General features: G+C 42.0%; 1 protein-coding gene across 1 annotated transcript; it reads left to right on the top strand.

Moving 5' to 3' along the window:
- Window positions 1-7,813: 7,813 nt before the first annotated feature.
- On the top strand, window positions 7,814-15,760 carry IL1A (interleukin 1 alpha; the record flags this gene model as incomplete). Its single annotated transcript, XM_080930943.1, has 6 exons — window positions 7,814-7,860; window positions 8,851-8,899; window positions 10,139-10,367; window positions 11,993-12,166; window positions 13,451-13,572; window positions 15,539-15,760. 6 exons carry the CDS (start codon window positions 7,814-7,816, stop codon window positions 15,758-15,760), a joined length of 843 nt encoding a protein of 280 aa, XP_080787069.1.
- Window positions 15,761-16,755: the final 995 nt, after the last annotated feature.

The following is a 16,755-nucleotide window of genomic DNA, read 5'->3' as shown; positions in this document are numbered from 1 at the left end:
GGATATTTGTTTTCTTATCAAAACACTTTAAAACTTGTCTAGACTCTCAGTCTCGGAAGCATAAATTTCTGTTCCTTAAGGGTTATAAAGGACCCTGAAGGTCTTTCATGTACAGCAGGCTTTCTTGAAAGCAAGACTGAGGAATCAATCATCCTTTCACAGTCATGGAAGAAAAGTCAGTCCCTTCTAACCTGTCAGTAAATGGACATATGCTAATAAAGGGTTTATTTCTGCTGAGTTTGGGAGCCAAAATATTAAGTTTGCCATTGAAATCATGAAGGAAAAAAACAGGGAGAGCCTGGCACTCACCTGTGACTCAGCTGTAGCTGAGACTATATAAGATTTACAGGAGAAAGGTAAGGAGTGGGTCCTGCAAAGGACACCATGCCACCGGACATAGCATTTCAGGAACACAGGGAGCCATAGCAGAACAGGGTCATGTTCAGGATCATCATGCAGTCCAGAATGAACATGACTAGACTACTCCAGGTAGTTAACCAGTCCAATCTCCCACCTCATAAATCAGAGAAGAGTGAGAATTGTATAAGACTGGATGGTGGCGAAGATCAAAATCAGATGAAGATCTGCCTGTCTGGCCTAAGTGTTTGCCTCACCTGGTCTTCCCACCCTGCGTAGCAGCTGCTTCAGTTGGAAACCTATCACCTTCAGTCAACAGTTCACATTAAAAAGCAGGAAAGAGCTGGTTCTGTTGGTACATACTAGTAGGGTTTGCTGAGGGAGGTAGAGTCAGAAAAATCACAAGTTCAAGGCCAGCCTGGCTACACATTTTGCGGGGCGGTAATGACACACCCCTTTAATCCTAGCACTAGAGGGGCAAAGCCAGGAAAATCTCTCAGTTTGAGGTCATCCTGTTCTACAATCAGGACAGTCAAGGCTACAGAGAGACGCTGTCTCGAACAAACAAACGGAAGAAGAAATAGAAGAGGAAGACAACGATAGAGAACCACACACTGGGCATAGGCCTGTTGGTGTGCATTAAAATTACCCTTCCCATCATATTAGATTCTTGTATATCTTTTTATTTAAAATACCTTGCGATCTGGAGAAATAGCTCAGTGGGCAAAGTACTTGTCACTCAAGCATAAAGACCGGAACCCACATAATCTTGAATAAGATAGCACATATACTTAATCCCAGCTCTCTGAGTACAAGACGAGAGGACACGGGGAACACCGGAAGCTCCCAGGCCAGCCAGCCTGGAGAGCACAGTGACAAAACAAGAAAAGAAGCCCTATCTTAGTCTAGGTGAGAGGTGAGGCCTGACCTGCTGTTGTTCTTTGGTCTTTTACAGTCATGCAGTATTTGCATATGTATGCATACACACACACACACACACAAATGCACTATACAGACATAAAAACACTTAAATACTTGAAAAACTATAAAGCTCTACTTATGTGTTAGTTTATTTTATTAGTCTGACATTTTAACTGAACATTACCAACTTCATCATCTTCCATTTTGCTCTCACAAGCAACTTATCTTTAAATCTGAAATCCAAATTCAGCCCCACCATAAGCATCTGATTAGGATGTTGGCTGGTCTTACTGGAAAATCCTTCTCCCATCTGTCAGAGAGCATGAGAAGCATGCTAATGAAGATGAGGTCACAGTCAACTGTGTTAGAGAGGACTTCGAGAGAGTATATGTCATCCTGGTTTGTGGTAAAGAAGGGAAGGAGAGTCACGCACAGCCTTAGTCAGAATAGGTCTGGTTTCACCACAGAAACAAACTGAAATCTCAGTGATTTGCCAAAACTTAAGGTGCATTTCCCATGACCGCCAAGTCTAACACAGGTGCTCTAGCCTCACGCCTTTACCACAGCAGCACCTGGTCACATGACCTCTGTGGTTGCTGCATCAAGGGAAGTTGAGTGTGACGAACTAGCTGGCCCTGGTTGCATCATCAAAACTCAATCAACTTCCTGCTCACAGGCTGTTGGCCAGAATGTGCCATGTGTCCTCAGTCTAACTGCAAAGGAGACCAGGAAGACAGACATTATTCCAACAGGCAATCCCATACATGAACAGATGGATATTTGGTGAACAGTTAGTTACCTGCCATACAATGATTCCAGGAAAGCAGACATCAAAAGATTTCAGAGTATTCCAATTACCTAAACAAGAATTTGCATAGGTCTTAAAGACAGAAAGTCTAATAGAAATTACATAAAAATAAACAGTAGCAGTAATTAGCTCTAGTTATTACATTTCCTGTGGACTTTATTTTAACATATTTCTCCAACACAGCAATATTTAATAATAAGCATTTTAAACATGCTAATTTTTTTAATCCAGAAACAAGTTCAAACCAGAGGTAACTATGACTCCAATGGAGGAATAAAGAAGACTCAAAAGGAAAAAAAAAAAATTAAGAAATGCACTTTTGGCCAGAAGATTGCAATTACCCTGGAAGAAGAAAAGTAAAAGAAGATAAGTCCAGACACCAGGGTTGCCACACAGGAAGCCTACTGATGAGTTCATTTCGGAAGGGCATCCAGGAAAGAAGTAAGGAAGAGGAAAAGCCTCTGTTACTCAGCATCTCAAGAGGTGAGAGAAAGGGAACTCAGAAACAGAAAGCATTCATAAGGGAAGGAATGAGCTAAAGAAGAGAGAAGAGGTCACAGCTAGCCAGCCACCCCGTGATGCTATGACTGGACTTCATCTGTGTGTGTTCTTCCTCATGCTCACCTTTGAATCTCCTGTCATCTCCAAGCCACAGCTGTCCCTCTGCTCCTGGGCCCCTGGAATATCTCAGTCAAACATACCTGAGTTCAGGTAGAAAGGCTGCTTTTGATACACTTAGAGATAACGTTCTCCTCTGTGTGCTGTTTTGCAACCTAGAGTAGTTCTCAGACTCAGAGCTGTTACCGTGAAATGGACGAAGCTAGCTGGGGATGCAGCTCAGTGGTGAGGTGCTCTGCTAGGATCTCCTGGTTCAATCTCTGGCAGCACAAAAACAAAAGTGCAAAACTGATCAAGTTGTGAAGAGGCAGAGCTTGGGCATCTTCACACTAACCCTCCAAGACTTCATGAGAGCTGTAGGAGGCTCTGTTGGTCTGGCTTCTGCTTTCCTCCCAGTTCTCCATTCTCAGCTCACCGGCTCATCTCCCTTCACCACTAGCTCTGAACTCTAGCCTTCATGCTTTTCTTTACTTGGCCCTCATAGCATCTGCTTGGTCCAGAATGTCCCCTTTTCTCTCTACATTGAATGACCCTCTCCCAGTCCAAGACTGACAAGTGCCTGTTTCATACCTTTATTCTACTTAGCCTCAAGGGTAATTATCTACATGGGGTCAGGGGTCTTTACTGGCTTTATTGTCAGCTTTCAGGAGATCAGAGACCATAGCTGCTTGTGCTCTGTTGATATAAATGACAGGGGAAAAAAAAGCTCAGGAGCATCATAGATTTCCTTCATTCTTTGTAAAATCTTTGTGCGTGTATGTGTGAGAGAGAGAGACAGAGACAGAGAGAGACAGAGAGACTATATTAAGACACAGAGACAGCCTTGTGGCTGAGTATAGACTTGCGTCTTAATCCCATTTCCGCAACCTGCTAACCTTGCAACCTCAGGCTGGTTACTTCACTTTGCTAGAACTTTACTTCCTCTTCTGTAACATGTGACGGGATGACCTACCTCTCTGGTCTGATGAGAGGATTAAACTGAGATAACACGTTGTAAAACCTGGATGCTGGCAGGGTGTTATGGACATCCTTTCCTCCTGCCTAACTGTCATGGAATTAAAACTAAGTAGGGCATGAATCCACATAATGCATAGCCCCTGTGTGCCTTGAATTCATTTCTGCATCCCCGCTAACACGTGACATGGTGTAAATGTCCTGTAAATAGTCATTATGCTCTACTGTTTCCAGTCTGATGGCAAGAAAGTTTTCCTAAGTTCGATACAGATACTTCTCCCCCATCCCCAGGTTATTTCTGCCTACAGTTGGTTCAGTCTAGGAATGCAGAACCCAGGACACAAAGAGCCAAAGTTTCCACCAGAAAATTCAGAGTTGTGCTTCTCTCTGCGTTCAAGTGATTTCTTTCACATCTGGGTATCAAGTGCTAATTTTAAGGTTGATCCTGAAGACATTTACAAATGTTTCCCACCGTCATGGTACACTGGCGAGCCATGCCAGAGCTTGCGGATAGTTAGTCTAGCTATCCCAGTTGCTCCAGATTCCATGGGTCTATTTTCTGATACTAGAATTACAAGCAGGCTGACATGGCCACCCAGAATTTATATGGGTTGTGGAGTTCTGAACTCCGGTCCTCTTGTTCCTCTGGAAGTTACTCTAACTTCTGAGCCATCTCCCCAGGCCATCTTTTGGTTTTATAAAATCCTAGAATCACTCAGGGTTTCTAAGGTGGTAAAGACCTTAAAGTCGATGCATTTCAGAAGACTTGCCAGTGACCGTGAGAAAGCATTCTAGGATTCAACTGTAAATGAGATCTGACCGCAAATCAGAATCTGAGTTTCAAGTTCAGGCTGTGTCTGCGTCTAGGTTTCTGTGACCTTCACTTGGTATTTCTTCCTTCCAAAGTCTTCAGCCACATAAGGACACCGGAATGGCACATGAGTATGTGCATCAGGAGACTCAAGTGAGAGCATTCTGTTAACCTCAAGGAACTGTCACACAAAAAGCATCACCGGGATTCTTAGGACCCTTAGAACAAGTGTGGCCGCGCATGGCTGGGACTATAATCCAGCTCTCAGGAGTTTGAGAGCAGACTCCGATGCATAGTGAGACCCTGTCAAGAACAAAAGACAGGGAGAAGGATGAGGTGGATGAAGGGAAGTAGAGAGAGAGAGAAAGAGACAGACAGGCAGAGCCTTTGGAGCCATGACATCTGGGCTTACAAAGCAAATCCACTCACCTACCAACACACACCATTTCATCTTGCATGCTTAATTTTGTGGCTCCTGAGAAGGAAGTATTAATGTAAGGCAAAGCCTTACATTACAGAATAAGTACCATATAAAATATACAATATTTATTTCTGAATTGTTTAGGGAGCACTGGGCCAAACACATCCAGCCCAGTAAAACCCTGCCCAATGCTGTCCTCTCTCCCTTCCCTAAAAGGATTGGTTTAAATGCTCCAGAGCTCTCCCTCTCTGAACCTCCTGCCCTGTCTTTCCCCCCTCAAAACCACTTTCCAAGAAGGCCATGTGAAAGAGTGGGTTGAGAGAGACACTGACCCAAATTGGGTGTTTCTCAACCAAACTCTCATCTGGGGAATTCTCTACAACACAGGAATGAAGATGGAGCTGGGCTGGGTGTTGCTACAGATGGTGGAACTAAGGGTGCTTTCCCAGATTGCCAAAGACATGCTGTGCACTGTTCTCAGAAACCAAATGGCATCGGTGCTTCAGTAGTGGCCTTTGCTCAAAAATGGCTTCCCCGGTGAAGTTTTGAAAGCTCTGTTTTCCTAGGAACTCTCTTTTCTGCTGTGAACTAAGGCATCACAGTGATGACTCCACAGACTCCCAAGTGGCTGAGGCCATCATTAGTGTCATTATTTGTGTTTGGCTGTGTCTCCATAGCAGCCCTACATCCACAATGCAGGTTGCAATTGTTTCTTAGTGATTATCCTCACAAGATGTCCAAGAGGCAGAAGATGGCAAGGTTAACATTTCTGTGTTGCCTAGAGGTGACTAAGATAAGCAGGGATGTGGAGCTAACTGGCTGCCATCACTGCTGGTACATCCGTTTAGTGACATCCGCCCGAGCTTTGGCTCCAGTCTACCTCTGTGCTTGGACTTCCTTTACTCAGGATACCACTCATCTCTGAGTTTTGTTTATAAATACAACATGAGGAGGAACAGCTGAATTGAAATTGGAGAGTTTACATATGCAATAGAACCAATGAACATCTAAACAGCTCCACTCCATGGCTTAAACAGGCCAGAGGGGATGGACATCCAACTCACGTTAGCTGCTTTACTCCTAGCCTTATGTTTGTTTTGGTTTTTTTTGGTTTTTAGGTTTTTTTGTTGCTATTGTTTTAGGGGTTTTTTGTTTGTTTGTTTGCTTGTTTGTTTTGGGTTCTGGTGGGGTTTTGTTTGTTTGTTTGTTTGGTTAATTGGTTGGTTTGCTTTGCTTTTATCCCATGCTTCAGAGAATTGCTTTTCTCTCTTCACCTTTTTTTTTCCTTTCCTTGTCTACCACCCATTTCCTTTATTTAAAAGTTACATGTCTTAAATGCCAACTAGAAAAGCTGAAACACTGATTTCCTGAGAATCTGCTGTTCTACCTCATAGGCTGGCTGGGCATTTGAGAACTGAAACTGTCTTTAACAAAAGGACTGGGCACTGTGACTCCATGTAAGAATCCGTAAGAATCCATACCTTCCACTCCTCATCTGAGGCACTGCCCTGGCTGGGGCTTTGTGGGCAGCTATCCTTGCTCAGTTCTGAACTGTCCTGAGGGACACTGGACTTTGTCTTTAGGTAGTGGAGCAGGGTTACTTTACCGTAATATGGTTGAGGCTGAGAACTCACTCCTGACTCTGTCATCTCTGGAGGGAGTGTGTTCATATTATCAAAGGCACAGAGGACCCAGATCTATGCTCCATGTCACTTTTGCCTTCTCCACCTTTAACCATCAGGCTATTGTTTCATACTCAGACTTCTGACTTATTCAAGCAAATTTTCCCCTTCAAAGACCCCCATGTGCCTTAGCTACCAATTATCCTGCCCATCCATATTCAGTCCTGGGGCACAATAAACAAATTAGACCAAAACACAAAGGACAACTACGGAGCTCCTGCCCTGGCCAGGCTCTCATACTAATTTGAGGATTTCTCCCTTCCTCTTCCATTGGAGACCTTCCTGCCACTCTTCCCTTTTTGTAAGACTACATGTTTATAATCGCATGGAGCAAGCAAGAAATAGATGGATCAAGCCAACAGTCCGTGGAATCTTTGCAAGCAACATTATTACAAAGTGTTATACAAAATCTAGTCTTCTAGACAATATCAAGGAGAATGAAAATAAAAGGCAGAATTGTTTTCTGTAAATTCCCAGTGACACACTCATGGCCACACCTACCTGCTTAAGAGAGACTATAAAAGAGGAGAAGCCTGACTCAGACTTAAGTCTCCAGGGCAGAGAAGGAGTCAACTCATTGGCACTTGAGTCGGCAAAGGTATTGTCCTTATCACGTCTGAGGCTATGAAGATTGTCTTTTGTTTGCTCCTTGGCTGTCCTTTCTCAAGGCACCTTCTGTAAAGCTATAGTCTTCTCTTCTTCTTCTTATATTTTCTGATTTAGTACAGGGGCTGGGATGAGAGATTTCAGAAAAGAATTCTCTTTCTAGTGATAGGGAACTTAGGGAGCAGCTAAACAAGATTCATGTGAGGGAGTCTGTCAGCAAAGCTGACATTTTTTTGTGGAGCTCAGACATCACTACTGACAAGAATAAAAGAGACCAGCAGGTTCCTTTTCTGTGTCTCCCTTGCCTCTATATGAGGCAGATAACTCACTCGGGTGATTTTAATTTTTTTCTTATTCTAATCACCTTTTACTAAATGCATGATACAATAGATTGGACACACAGAATACCAAGGTAGAGAAAACTTCTAAAACAAAAGTACAAGCTAGTGGGAAAGATACAGGCATACAAAATAATGTAAGGGAGTGCGAAGGCAAATAGAGGAAATGCTGGGCATGTGATAAGTCACTCATTGTAATTTCTCAAGAAGAGCAAAGCAGGGTCATTGCCCTTGCAAGCATGGAGTTTGGAGGTGGACTGAGCTGACAGCCACTGGTGTTCTCTTGCAGAAATCAAGATGGCCAAAGTTCCTGACTTGTTTGAAGACCTAAAGAACTGTTATAGGTAAGAAACACAGTCTTCCTTTTTTGATTCAATGAGGGCCTCATGACTCCTTTGAATCCGACCAAGAGTTAATGTGACCAGCCAGGGGACAGGCTGGCATAGGCTATGGAAGTATACATTAACCCTGAAGTCCTGGAGGACAGAGAAGACCTAGAAAGACCAGGCATCCATTACACTAAAAGGATATTTTATTGGCAAAAAGAAATAGAAATTGTAGAGAAATATTTTTGAGGTATACTGAATCTACATAATTTTTTATCAACAACAACTTAGGCACTTTAAAGAGTCAGCAGTGGGTTTGAATGAGCTGTTTGAGAGAGAATTCATCCTCAAGAGGACCTGTTTCCAGTCAAGAGGAGGAAACAGGTCTCGGGCACATGAATTCATACTCACAGTCAAACTTTACCCTGATACAAAAGACAAAATAGCAGAGAGTTGAAATTCTAGAATATTCTTAACTAACATGGTGTTCTTGTTGTTTACTATTAATGTTAATGCTAACAAGGCTATGAAGTGTTAAATATTAAATTTTTAGAGCATACATGAAATCAGAGAATGACAAGGTTTACCTGTGATACAGCAAAAGCTTTCTTTTCTGTTCAAGAGCTTAAGTCTTCCCTGAAGTTCAGTTAAGGCTCTGATTCATTAGTCAAGCCTGGTTTTTATAAAGCACAAAGCTGTTCTAATAATTACTAATTTCAAATTAGTGACAAGTGAATCACTATGTGTGTAGTAGACATGAATGTACAGAAATCTTTAACTTTTCAAAGAGTATTGATTGTGGGGGGATGCTCGGTTACTGTAGAGCTCATTTTCATCCTAACAGGAAGCAAGTTCTCCTAAGGATGATTAGCTCTTAGATATCCACTAAAAGTCATTACTGTGTTAGAGTGTGTGAACTCATTGGTGCCTGGGCCTAAGTCGGTTTTTAGGAATGTTGTCTTTGTTGCCCAAAGCTAATGTGGGTCTCATTATATATATTTTTGACAGCGAAAATGAAGACTACAGTTCTGCCATTGACCATCTCTCTCTGAATCAGGTAAGTACGTGATTGGCATCCTTATAGATCTGGGTTCTCTTTTTCTTCCTTTTTTCTCACATTAGTTCCTCTACCAGAAAAGCACAATGAGTGCTGAGTAGTATACACTTGTGTTTTGCCCTCACTAGAGGTATAAATACATTTGTTCATTATAAATGAGACCACTTGCCTCTTCATACTAGTAGCTAACTGGCATTCTTTATGCTCTTTGGCTCTTCCATAACAGAGAACTGTCTGAACCCCTAAGAACTGGACCAGGCTCCTTCAAAATGTTAATTTTGTCCTCCCTAGCCAGTTACTTTAGTCCACTTCACCTGGGGTCTGTCTCCTAACAGAGCAGAGGCTAGAGATAACCAGATAGCCCAGAGAGCTCAGGTAGAGGAGGGTAGCCAAGAGAAAGTAAATATGTTTTACACACACACATACACACACACACACACACACACACACACACACACACATACACACACACACGCGCGCGCCAGGTTATATCATTTTTTGTATCTGTGATATGAGCTTTAAAAGCTTCTTCCAGAAGAAAAGCCTCACTAAAGGTATCCATGGGAGCTTAGAATCAAGAGATACCACCATGTGCAGATGCTCAAGTCCCATATATTAAATGACCTTCTATTTTTCTATTTTTATAAAGCATGTATACATTCTCGAATGACTTTAAACAATGCCTGCCACAGTACAGATGCTATGGAAATAATTCCTATGCTTATGAAGCAATTGTTAGATTGTTTAGAAGATTAAAAATGCACATGTTCAGTGTAGATGTCATTTCTTTCTAGAAAATAGTTTTAATCTTAAGGTTGGTTGAAATTGAGGATGCTGGCAGACAAAAGAGGGCCAAATGTATTTTCTAAAACATTTTCAACACTCTCAAGTAGATGTCAGACCTCTTAATGAAAGTATCTGACTTACCAGGATTGCATATTAGCCTCTTTCGCTAAAATGTTTTATTTTTGAGCCTAAAGGTGAGTGAAAATAACTTCCTCCCAAAAAAAATCACATGGTTTCAGGGAAATTCAAGCAAGGAAAAGGAAGGAAGGGAATGGGGAAAAAAGGTCCGTGGGAGAATAAGGGAGGGAAGGAGGGAGAGAGGGAGGGAGGGGGAGGGAGGGAGGAAGCACAATGGAGATTACTCTCACTAAGCCTGTAGGATTCAGATCCTACTGAAGAGTCTCATCTCAAGGGCATAGATAACCTCTCAGGTTCCACTTTTCCTCCTTACAGAAATCCTTTTATGATGTAAGCTATGGCTCACTTCATGAGAATTGCACAGATAAATGTGTATCTCTGAGAACCTCTGAAACGTCAAAGGTGTCCAACTTCACCTTCAAGGAGAGCCGGGCGATGGTGTCGGCAACATCAAACAAAGGGAAGGTTCTGAAGAAGAGACGGCTAAGTTTCAGTCAGGCCTTTGCTGACGATGACCTGGAGACCATAACCCATAATTTCGAAGGTAAGGGGTAAAACATGAGATAAAGTTTTTCAGTTTTAAGTAAGTGGTGAGAGTGGAGTGAAAAGAAAATAAAGCCTAGACCCAAAATAACAAACCAAACATTAGATCAGTGGCTACAGGAGAGAGGTCAGCAGTAGCCTGTTTCTAGAACACTTGCTCAGAGGCTCCTTTCTTGGCTGTGTTGCAGAGGTCATGTAAAGGTCTTCTGTTAGAGAGAAAGCAGTCATTGGTTCATGACCTCTACTAGCAGCTACCACTTTAGTCATGTTTCTTAATCTCTCTGGGCTTCAGTTCCCCATACTGTGAATAGAGATGACCAAGGCTTATACCTCACTGGGTTCCTGTAAAGATCAAATAATCCAATACGTCAAAACAGACTACAAGAATGCCTCGTGTGGCACCACCGTTGTTGCTATTCACATTGCCTTTGTAAACACTGCAACACTACTAATTTATCAATGCCTTCATTCTCTCTAAGCTCCAAACAACCTTCTATTCTCCTTTTACATATGAGGAAATGAGGCTCAGTCTCTGTGTGGGAAGCCCTCACAGCTAATTCAATCCACTCTATGAGAACCCTGGATTTTTCTTTTGTATCTTTGCTAGACATTCCTCCACAGGAAACACAGATCAAGTACTCAAGTTAAAATAAAACCTAGACAACTATGCCTCTCTACCTAGAAGATTTTAAAATAAAGTGTAAGAGAAAACGTTATGTCCACTTTGTCACCCAAATTTTAACCCTACCAATATTACAGAATATTTCCTTAAAGTCTTTTGTGCATCTGGGTGCACACAGGAGCAAACATGTCCAATGCCATTATGGTATGCTACACACAATCCCATATTCAGCTTTGTTCATTTAATACATTACAGACATTTTACAGAGCCCACTTTTTAGCATTGGAGTGACAGTGAATATCTATGCCAATTTCTGTCACCATTCACTTCCTTAGAGCGACATGCTAGAGGTGAAATTAGTCAGAACCTGGAGATTAGTGAAGCTACTTATTTATCTACTTTCCAAGTTAGACCTGTACCTTTGATCATATCTGTATGTATATGTGTGTATGTGGCATGTGTATTATTTATAGATAATGGTGACATATTATGATATGCAGTTTTTAGCATATTTATTTTTATCTTAGCATATACTCATCTGAAAAAATAGATTGAGAATACTGGTAGTTTTCCTTGTCACTTGGAAACTTATTAACAGGACCAAGCATGGTGGTTCATACCGTTAATCCCAGTGGGAGGCAGAGGTAGGGGAATCTTTGTGAGTTCAAGTCTATAGAGTGAATTCCAAGCTAGCCAGCGCTCCATAATGAAACCCTGTAGGAAAAGAGAAACAAAAATGCCCAAAAAAAGTTAGTTTCTCAAAAACTTTTTTTAAAAAGTAAAATAAAACTATTGCCTGATGGATTGATTTACAAAAGAAAGACCGATAATACAAACCCAGGTAGAACCAAGCCTGCTGGTGGCTAGTTTCAGCTCTGGCTGTTCCGCTTGGATTAGCTACCCATACAGTACCACTCAGAGCCATGTCATATGCTTGTACTGCACGTGTACATCATCTGTGTTTGTAACTAGGCGATAACCTGAACTTGTAATAATGATTTTAGAGGCCATCCAACCCAGATCAGCACCTTCCACCTTCCAGAGTAATTTGAGATACAAGTTGATAAGGATCGTCAAGCAGGAGTTCGTCATGAGTGATTCCCTCAAGCAAAATATCTATTTGGATATGGACGGAAAACATCTCAAAGCTGCTCCGTTAAGTGAACTGCAACATGAAGGTAATGACCGATCTGTCACTCTTCCCCTTTGTAAGCTTCTTTGCCTCTTTCAGACTTTCTGTTTTCAAAGCACAAAGTTATCTACATCCCTAGCTTTGCACAATTTTTCTAGAACAGAATAAAGTACTCCACCCCACAGAGAATCCCTGGAAAGACCAGAATATGAGTTCCAAAAGAGATCTCACTACTCAGAACCTTCTCCTTGCTGCTTACAGACATTCCCTATCCTAAGTTTGAAGAAGAGAGACGAGCATCACAGATAAATAACAAAGTGACAGGGAGCAGTCAGTCCCCATCTGTTGGAGACCCTGGGGATCAGAATTACGACTAGCATTCACCTAGGAAGAGCTTTCTTAACTTTGATAACATAATCTGAAGGATAGAATTCAGTTACACAGATCCAGTTTCCATAACAAACCTGTTTTAGATGCAGAATACATCAACAATATACAAAATTGTTTTTAAAGACCCACAGAAGGAACTTCTTATAAGAGGGCAGGGTTCTTTCTGAATAGAAACACTGCACAATTCAGTTAACAGGCTTTCAATGACTTTTGCAAATTAATGTGTATTGTATTCTCTACTTATCTCACATGGTTTCCTCCACATGATGACTTAGTATTCATACTTCCACCCCCACCCCACCCCCACACACATTCTTCTGGTGCTAGATATCAAACCCAAGCTATAAAATAGTAAGCAATGCTCGATCACTGACCACAATCCCTGCTACTATAGTTCCTAATATTTACATTACATTGTGGTGCTACCAGTGAAGTCAGTCATTTTACTATGCTGGATGTGTGTGTGTGTGTGTGTGGGGGAGAGAGAGAGAGAGAGAGAGAGAGAGAGAGAGAGAGAGAGAGAGAGAGAGCGTTGTCTGAAAGAGACAGACAGACAGATTCTTAGATCACTCCCTGTTAAGCCATTAGGAACTCATAAGCCAACAAATGCCAAGGTCTTATTCCACTGTTGTAGCCAGAAGAAATCCATCAAGTATTTGGTCCTGAAGTATTCTACATAGAAAACTTACTTAGTCACCTAATGGTTGCAGCTGGCATTGTAAAAGATACAATAATGTTCAAAGTCCCACTCCTGAGCTCCAGATATAGATAAATACAGTGTATTCATTTACACACCATAATTGGGAGCCTAATCTTACACACACACACACACACACACACACACACACACACACACACACACCTGCCTCTCTCTAAACATCTCTTTTTATATAAATAAATAATAGTGTATTTACTTTCTTCCTGGCTCTTCCTTTGACAGTAAAATTTGACATGTATGCCTACTCATCAGGAGATGACTCTAAATATCCTGTTACTCTAAAAATCTCAAACACTCAGCTGTTTGTGAGTGCTCAAGGTGAAGACCAGCCCGTGTTGCTGAAGGTCAGTTGACTTCCATCTCAAACTTGCTCTCATTCACCTCCCGCTGCTTGTGAACAATCACAGTAAGCAAATGTCCCTCCTAGGGTGGCACAGTCACCACATGCTCACCTTTCTTCCTTGACCCTATTTGCCTCCCATGCCAGAGCAATCATTTGTTCTGTTGATCTTTAATATGGCATCCACCATCTGATTTACATGGTACAGACCGTTATGACAATGGATCCAGCCTCTAAAAATCTCAAACGAGCCCACTGAGATCACAGAGGATTAACCACTCGCTGGTACACATGAAGCCAAAAGCCATAATACTCAAACCTTAGCTTTCCCACTCCAGTGGCCTATTGATAATACTATTGCTTCTCATCCCACCCCCATATCCTCTATAACCATCTCCCTCAAACACACACACACACACATCCACATTTTAACATCAGACATTTTTACCATAGAGAAGAGCATGACTCTCGTTCAGTAAGTGTATAATCCAGTGCCTCCCATTACCATCTAAAATGTATGTGGGTGTCTATTTCTCTGTCAGAATCAAGTAAGATTAAAGTATTATCTACTGAGTAGGGCAGTAGCTTCATCTGCGAATTCCTTCCACAAGCTATTATTTACTGAAAGCCTTCTAATTTTCAAGCACCGCATTAAAATCTATGGAAAGAGCCAAAATCACTAACCTTATAGAACATAGTGTCTAGTACACACAGTAGGTAAGTCAAGTAGACAACAACAAAGTAAGATGTTAGACAGAAAATACATAAGCTACTAAGACAGAAAAATGGCAGAGTGTTAGAGGGAGGGACAAGAGCAGAGCTCCCTGAGAGACGAGACCAGCTAATACAGTCTGGATGGGACATCCTGACAGGATCTCGGTTCACTGTGAAGACCTGAGCTCCCTGGAGCTTTATGAGCTCACAGGCCAGCTGCAAGTACGAGCGAGCAGAACACTCTGGGCCTGGTTATTTGCTATTCAAATAGAAAGCCATCAGAGGCTTTCAGAGAGTGCAGGGTGCTGGTGGCAGTTATGTGTCTGAAATGGACAATAGTCCAGAACGAAAGCACTAGGGAGAGCAGAGAGTCAGCTGGGATCTTAGAGAAGCACAGCGGAAGAACAAGGTGACCATGTAGAAAGGAACAGGACTGGGCATCGTTTGGAGGCAGGATGACCAAAGGAAGGTGGTAAAAGGAGGGGATGAAGAGGTTTGGATGGTACAGATCTTGCTGAAGTTCAAAACCCAGAGGAAGCTAATCAGGTTATTTACTTACATTTAAAAGAATACAAAAAGGGAGTCTGAACAAACATGGAATCCCAAATATATTTTTGCCATGAAGGCTATTATTGGGTTGTCTTCATACTAAGAGGAAGAACACAGTCTAAAAAGGTCATCCCCAGGGCTGTCAGCTGCTCAGATCAGGGAAGCACTTGGACTTTCTGGTTTTTGCTCTTGTGTATGTGCACGGTTAACTTTCAGATCGAGACTGAAATGCAGAGGCAGGCGTCATTCCCGTGCTCCACTGCTTTTGTAAAGGTTTCATTTGAATACTGGGGGGTCAGAGTGTTTAGAACTCCTAGAATCATCGGGGTTCCGATCTGATGAGCGTTTGCTCTACCAGCATTGAAGACGGGGTGTTCACAGGCCACTTGTCTGGATTTAGGCCATTATGGGTACCGCTGACAGTCTTCATGACTGAGATTTCTCTCCAATTAACTAAGGAAATCAACTCTTATGGGCCGTCTGGTCTATACATCAGATAGCCATGAGATAAATGCTTGATGAGTGACCAAATGTGGGAGCCTGGATCTCATCCGAGTCAACTAGAGTCATCTAGAGTCTCAGCTCTAGAGTGCTGTTTCTCATTAGGCCAGATACTGAAGGGTTGTCCTTCAGCGCCCCCCCCCCCCCGCCGCCTCCGCCCAATGCCTTCTTGTGCACTAACAGAATTCTGTTTTTGCTTGTCACAGGAGATTCCAGAAACACCAAAATTCATCACAGGTAGTGAAACTGACCTCATTTTCTTCTGGAAAAGTATCAACTCTAAGAACTACTTCGCATCAGCAGCTTATCCAGAGCTGTTTGTTGCCACAAAAGAACAAAGTCAGGTGCACCTAGCACGGGGACTGCCCTCCATGACAGATTTTCAGATATCATTAAAACAGCCTTCTTTCAGGAGTCTACTTACTTGAGAAGTGTTAGCAATCTGTATGTACCATGTACAGGAAATGTTCCTCACCCTGAGTCACTTGCACAGCATGTGCTGAGTCTTCGTAATTCTAAATGAATGTTTACCCTCTTCGTAAGAGAAGAGCAAGGCCCAATGGAACCAACCCGACGTGTGATAACTATGTTATTTAAAGAGTACCCTGTAGTTTGCTCTGTACTAAACATTTTAATTATTACTCTTCATGGCATTCTTAGGAGGTTCAAAATGACTCTACCCATATTACAGATGGGTTAACTAGGGGATAAGACAACTGAAAAGTACACTCAATTGCATTTGGAATGGGAATTCACAGACCTGTGAAACCAATCTCACTGTGCACCTTCTGCTTCTAAAGTGCTAGTTGAGTGGGATAAAGTTGTAAGAACTTAGTGCCGTCTTTTTCAAAAGGAAGGGGACAATAGCTACATCTTTCCTACCTCAGTGGGTTTTATCCCAGGGAGAGCATTTGGATGAAATCCTCCTGTAACAGACTTCAAGGAGACAGACTCTTGAATGTTATTTTTAAGATATTTTATATATGTATTTATAAATGTATTTATGATAATTATATTATTTATGGCACATCCTTAAATCCTCTGAGCTTGACAGGCGTCCTCAGCAGCAGGATGTTCTAGGTGGTCAGTTAGACATAGTTTCCTCTAGAGCACCATGCTATAGACAGTACACTTTTCCCACAGCCGTGAAGCTCTCTCTACATTCTCCTACTTGGGAGCCCTGTAGCCATGATCACAAATCTGTCTTGTTTGCTGTGTTCATTTAAAATGATAACAGGGTCCGTCTTTTGCCCTGCTGTTCTTTAAGCTGTCTGGGTATTCTTACTTCATTCAATCTCACCTGTAATTAAAGCCAACCATCTAAAGATGGAAAGATATTTATTAACTGTGACAACCACATCACTGTTACATGAAGTTGTTTTTTTTTCTAGGATGGAATCAGTGTTTCCCCTGGATTCCAAAT

Source organism: Micromys minutus (assembly GCF_963924665.1).
Source record: "Micromys minutus genome assembly, chromosome: 17".
NCBI lineage: Eukaryota > Metazoa > Chordata > Mammalia > Rodentia > Muridae > Micromys > Micromys minutus.
The sequence above is the reverse complement of the archived record's forward strand: the minus strand, read 5'-3'. Positions and strand labels throughout refer to the sequence as shown.